At 56.4% G+C, this 6,000-nt stretch overlaps 1 protein-coding gene across 3 annotated transcripts in view; it reads left to right on the plus strand.

Annotated features, from left to right (window-relative positions):
* The window catches only part of GFRA2 (GDNF family receptor alpha 2), a 30,812-nt gene extending 26,108 nt beyond the window's left edge, over positions 1 to 4,704 (plus strand). For 2 of the 3 annotated variants that reach the window (XM_063358741.1, XM_063358740.1), the window contains 5 exons: positions 1,628 to 1,737; positions 1,822 to 1,962; positions 2,047 to 2,222; positions 3,209 to 3,262; positions 3,685 to 4,704. In XM_063358741.1, coding sequence (XP_063214811.1) covers positions 1,628 to 1,737; positions 1,822 to 1,962; positions 2,047 to 2,222; positions 3,209 to 3,262; positions 3,685 to 3,813 — 610 coding nt within the window. In that variant the 3' untranslated portion in view covers positions 3,814 to 4,704. The remainder of the gene's footprint in view (positions 1 to 1,627; positions 1,738 to 1,821; positions 1,963 to 2,046; positions 2,223 to 3,208; positions 3,263 to 3,684) is intronic. The other variant, XM_063358742.1, reaches the window with a different exon arrangement.
* The last annotated feature ends 1,296 nt before the right edge of the window (positions 4,705 to 6,000 follow it).

The following is a 6,000-nucleotide window of genomic DNA, read 5'->3' on the forward strand; positions in this document are numbered from 1 at the left end:
GCAACTTGGCGGCTTCGCGGCGATTCCTGCCCGTGATTGAGATCCAGCCTGGGCCACGGTTCAGCCTCGTGTCGCTTCGTTTAATGACTGAGTCCATTTGGAAAACCGCAGCCCATCCATCTGCCCGCCTGGTCCGTCTCTCCCTCCTCTTCTGCATCCTTCCCCCGTCTTTATCCTCCTGCCTCGGTGATTCGGTTCATCCCAAGGGGGGAAAAGAAAAAATAAAATAAAAATCCCCAGAGCATCGCGTGGGAAGCGTGGGTTTGTGTCGGCAGAGCCAGATTATGGATACACCTGGAAATAACTGCGCTTCCATCGCTCCTTGGGCTTTTTCTGAGCAGTGGGAGAAGATGAGAACGGGGTAACCAAGCCAATAATTGGGTTAGGAGTGGAAATCGCCTCCTCTTGTCCCTTCTGTATTCCTCCTGGTCCTGCTGCCGCTCTCCCCATCTTTCTGCCCCCAAAGCCGAGTCTGGCAGGGCACGAGCATCTCCATGCCCCGAGGCCTCTGCGAGGTTTCCTTTGGGGTTTTTTTTTTCCCCTCTTCTCGGCTGCCAAAGCAAGAGAGGAAAAAACGTAACCCCCAACCTCGGGTGCTTTAATTTGCGCTCTCCGGGCTTTAACATTTCAGGGGAGGGAAGGTAAAAACGAGTGGTGAAATTTTACAGTCGGGTAACGGCGCCGGGAGCAGCGCGGCCGAACGAGGTGGTGAAGTTTATGGTGTGCTCTGCCCGGCGGGAGGCGCTCGGGAAAGGGCCGGGGAGGTGGGGAGCCGTAAAGGATGGGGGCACGAGGGTCCCACACCCGGGGGATGACCCCCCATGGGTACCCGCCGCGGGCAGACACCCCTCCCTCGCCCGTGACCGTCCGGCAGGCTGCGGTGAGACAAGAATTATCACCTCCTGAGTCTAGATCTCATGTCAATCTCCTCCCTCTGTCCCATTTATCCTCTTTTTTTTCGCTTTTATTTTTTAAAATAAAAGGTCATCCCCCCCCTCTGCTCTGCCCCAAGGAGGCCCCAGCTGGAGCACTGGGTCCAGTTCTGGGCTCCCCGGTTCCAGAAGGACAGGGAACGGCTGGAGAGGGGACAGCAAAGGGCCACCAAGAGCATGAGGGGACTGGAACATCTCTCTGATGGGGAAAGGCTGAGGGATTTGGGGCTCTTCAGTGTGGAAAAAAGCCGACTGAGGGGGGATCTTATCAACGCTGATCAATACTTCAAGGGGGGTGTCAGGAGGACGGGGCCAGGCTCTTCTCAGTGGTGCCCGGGGACAGGACAAGGGGTAACGGGCACAAACTTGACCGTGGGAAGTTCCATCTCAAGACGAGGAGGAACTTCTGTGCTGTGAGGGTGGCAGAGCCCTGGCACAGGCTGCCCAGAGAGGTGGGGGAGTCTCCGTCTCTGGAGACATCCCAACCCCGCCTGGAGGCGTCCCTGTGCCACCTGCTCTGGGTGACCCTGCTCTGGCCGGGGGTGGGACGGGGTGATCTCCAGAGGTCCCTTCCCACTCCGGCCACTCTGGGATTCTGTGACCCTGTGAAAATTGTCTCTCCTCGCTGCTGAGTTGCTCCCTGCCGTGAGCGGCGGTGAAATCCCATCCCTCTCCCTGTTCTTCTTCACACCCAGGTCCCGGCTGGCTGATTTCCACACCAACTGCCAAGCATCCTTCCAGTCCCTGACCAGTTGCCCCGGGGACAACTACCAGGCGTGCCTGGGCTCCTATGCGGGGCTCATCGGTGAGTGCCGGGGGGGTCGGGATGGCAAAGGGTCTCTACCACCGCGGCCCTTCATCCCTCTTCCTCCTCCTCTGCTGGGAGCAGGCTTCGACATGACGCCCAACTACGTCGACGCCAGCACCACCAGCATCACCATCTCGCCCTGGTGCTCCTGCAAAGGCAGCGGCAACATGGAGGAGGAATGCGAGAAGTTCCTCCGGGACTTCACGGAAAACCCCTGTCTCCGTAAGGCATTTCCCTGTCCCCCTCCTCACCCTGCCCCATCACCCGGGGGGTGCAGCCCCCCAAATAAACATCTCCTGTCCCCAGGGAACGCCATCCAAGCCTTCGGCAATGGCACCGACGTGAACCTCTCCCCCAAGAACCCGTCACCCCCCATCACCCTGCCGCCGAAGACGGAGAAGAGCCCGGCCTTGCCGGACGACATCAACGACAGCAACACCATGTACGACACGAGCGTCATCACCACCTGCACCTCCATCCAGGTAGGAGACCCGAGCCCGGTCCCTGCTGCAAACTGGGGGCACTGGTCTGGACCCTCGGTGGGTCCATCAGACGGGAGATGGGCTGCAGCCCATGGACAGCAAAAAGTCCCTTTTTTTTGGGTGGAGTGGGTGGACTCAGTGCATGCAGCTCGGTCTGGGTGCCGTGTTGGTACCCAGGTGCCCGGCAGGATCCGGCCATCCCTGGTATGGGAGGGTCTGGCGTGGGGAAGGGAGGGATCCATGCCCTCCCCATCCCCTTCCCTCTCTTGGGCATCGCCTGGCACAGGGCTGTGCTGGTGTCCTGGGGCAGGGGGGAGCCAGGGAGGGGGGTCCTGGGCTGGTGTAGCTGCCCTGAGCCCAACTTCTCCTGCCCCCGGCTTGTTTAGGGTGAAAACAGCTCGAATCCCACGTGGTTTTGGGAAACCTGAAAAAAATACCTATTTTCTTGTGTTGCGCCGGGCTTGTGGGTTCGTGCTTCTCTCCCTGGGTGGGAAGATGCTGCCGGGAGAGGAGTGGGATCGGGGCGGGCTGGGGGGGGGGTGCTGTGACCGGTGGGTGTCACAGCGGTGTAGGCAGGAGGATTTGCGGCAGGGAGCAAATCTGCGTGAGTGCTTCCAGCCTTATTTTGTTTGTCCTCTCTCCTGCTTCGGGCGGGAGCCCAGCCAAGACCCTGAGCCGCCGGGGGGAGAAGGGATGAGCCCTTTTCCTTTCTTCTCTCCTTTTGCCGAGCTCTTCTGAGAGCCCGGGGCGTCTGAGGAGCACACGGGGAGGCTTCATGCTCCGACACCAGCTTGTGCTCTGGGTCAGGATTGCCGATGCCCCACGCGCAGGGCTGCAGGCATCGCTTCGCACCCTCACAGGGCAGCTCTGCAGCTCCCGGGGGGGATTTGGGGACCCCAAACCTCAGGGTGCGACCCCCGGCAGGAGCAGCCCCGGCTACACGTACCTGCCCTGAGCCTTTTGCCTTTCTCCTCTCTCCTCTCCAGGAGCACGGAGCAAAGCTAAACAAGTCCAAAGAGCAGAGCCTGTGCTATTCAGAGGTACGTTTGGGGCAGGGGGGAGCCAGGGAGGGGGGTCCTGGGGCACAGGGGAGCCAAGGAGGGGGGTTGTGAGGCAGGAGGAGACAGGGAAGGAGGGTCCCGGGGCAGGGGTAGCCAAGGAAGGGGTGTCCTGAGGCACAGGGGAGCCAAGGAGGGGGGTTGTGGGGCAGGGGGGAGCCAGAGAGGGGGGTCCTGGGGCACAGGGGAGCCAAGGAGGGGGGTTCTGGGTCAGGGGGAGCCTGGGGAGGGGGGTCCTAGGGCTTGGGAGGGCTGCAAATGGCTCGGGAAGGATATGCCAGACAAGCGCCGTGGCAGGGACCGCTGGTTTCACTGCCCAGAGGGCAAAAATAGGTGTTTTCCCAATTTGGATGGTTTCCCCCCAAAAGGAGCCTGGTGAAACCCTGCTCTCCCCTCGCCCGCAGACCCAGCTGACCACGGACATCATGCCGGACCAGAAGACGTTCGTGGACCAGAAGGCAGGCGGCAGCCGACACTGGGCGGGCCGGATCCTGCCCATTGTGCCCACCCTCCTGCTGAAGCTGGTGGTATAGAGGGGGCGAGGAAGGTGGCCGGCGGGGACGGGGACGCTCGCCCAAGCGGGCTACCGGCACCCTCGCTCCCGCCTTGGCTCCTGCTGCGGCCGTGGGGAAGGGAAGGACCATCCCGGTGCCGGAGACTGAAACGCTCAGAACCAGCGGGGAAGCCGAGCCCGGGCACGCCGGCGGCTGGAGGACCCTCACCACGCTGGGAAACTTTGGTGGTTTTCTTCCTATTTTCATTTTTTCCCCTCTTTTTTTTTTTTTTGTTTGGTTTTTTGGGTTTTTTTTGGGTCTTTTATGGTGCGTCCGGGTTTCTTTTCTAAAGCAGGAGCCCACGGTTGGTGGTGAAATCCCCCCAAAGTGCCCTGCCGCGGGGGATCCAGAGCTGCGAATGGCACCGGGGAGGGACAATAATCCTCGAGCGGAGGTTATTTGCCGGACCCATCGGCCCGGGTGCGCTGGGGACGGCGAGGTTTCCGTATGGGAGCATCCCGAAGCATGGACGTGCCGTTGGGAAGCTTTTCCGCATCCTCCGAGGGGAACTCGCTCGAGCCCTTGACGTTGTTAATTGGGGTTGGTTTTTATTTTCTTTCCCGTGGTTGGCGAGAGTTTTAAAATGGAAGAGAAAAGAAGCTCCTGTTCAAACGTTGTGAGGTTGTCCTGGTGTTCTCAATCTGTCACTCGGAGGGGGAGATATTTTTTATTTTTATTTTTATTTTTTTTTAAAACCCGTGTCCGGTCGAATTTGGGTTGGGATCTGACCCATCAGTGGTCAGAAACCTCTATATATTCCTCTCCATTTTCTTTCTTTTATATATACATATATAGTATATATGTATGTATATAGCGTTCACCTATACCTACATATATGTATGTATATACATAACCATATACATCTACAGTGTGGCTTTTTTGATTTCCTTTTTTTTTCCTTTAGTTTTCAAAAAAAAAAAAAAATAACGCTCAAATGGCAACAGCAACTTAAAAATGTATTATTGTAAAAGTTTATTTTTTTTAATAATGTCTATAATGGAGAAAAGAAAAAAAAAAAAAAAAACAAAAAAATAAACCGAGAACAACCAACCGAGGACCGAAGCAGCACGAGCTCCGCCGAGCATCAACCTGTGCCGGGGTCTGTATCGGGCCGAGCATCCCGAGCCCCCCCGGGGAGGGGTGTGTGTGTGGGGGGGACACGATGGGGGGGACCCTTCAGCTGCAGAAACCGCAGGGATTTGGGTCAGTCTTCAACATTTTGCAACGCTGCCAACAATCCCCTGACTGTTTTGCTCCGGGAGACAGGCAAACAAGCAAACATTTCAAAGGAGCTGACACGTTCCCGTGCGGCAGGGTGGGGGGTGGTTTTTGTTGGTTTTTTTGTGTTTTTTTTTTTTTTTTTTTTTATGTGCAATAGCTTTGTTTTTGAAAATACCATCCCTTTCCCTTAACGTCTTCTTTTTTTTTTTCCCCCAACCTGACAACGCTTAGAACCAAACCGAAACATTGAGATTTGGGTCACGCAAAACATCGAGCTGCTCGAGTCAGATGAAGATATTTATTTAATTTTTACGGTTTTCTTCCCCCCCCCCCCCTTTTTTTTTTTACGGCTCGTGCCAGGGAGCAGAAACATCCACCCCCATCCAGCTCTGCCTGCGGAAAATGGGGTGTCGGGGGCATTTTGGGGACCTGGGGATGCTGAAATCTGAGTTAAAGGACTGGCTGGGCTGTTTGCAGGGCGCTGGTGGATAGGGGAGGGAGGAATATATATATATATATATATATAAAAAATATATATATTCCCTTTTGCAGCGTGGAAAAAAAGAAAACACGTTTGATGTGGAAGTTGGCGCGGGGAAAATAAACATGTCACGTCTCTCGCAGGAGTCGCATTGCAAACCCCGGCTGCTCTTTACCATATTCTCTCTCCTCCAACAGCCAGGAAAACGACAGCTCTCGCCAGCCAGAGCCAGATGCGCCGAGCGGTTCAGCACCCCCAAAATAAAATAAATTAAAAAAAAAAAAAGGCATCTAGGCGTGGAAGGCGGCATTTGAGGGGTTTTTCCAGCAAATTTTGGGGTCCCTCCTGTGAGCTGAAATCCCAGCTGCTCCCAGCCGACCTCCTGCTTCAGCCCAGGGTTCAGAGTTTCAGGATGGACCCCCCCACCGTGCACCGGCAGCGTGGTTTTTTTAAGGAAAGGGGAT

The sequence above is a fragment of the Chroicocephalus ridibundus genome, chromosome 23 (assembly GCF_963924245.1).
Source record: "Chroicocephalus ridibundus chromosome 23, bChrRid1.1, whole genome shotgun sequence".
Taxonomy (NCBI): domain Eukaryota; kingdom Metazoa; phylum Chordata; class Aves; order Charadriiformes; family Laridae; genus Chroicocephalus; species Chroicocephalus ridibundus.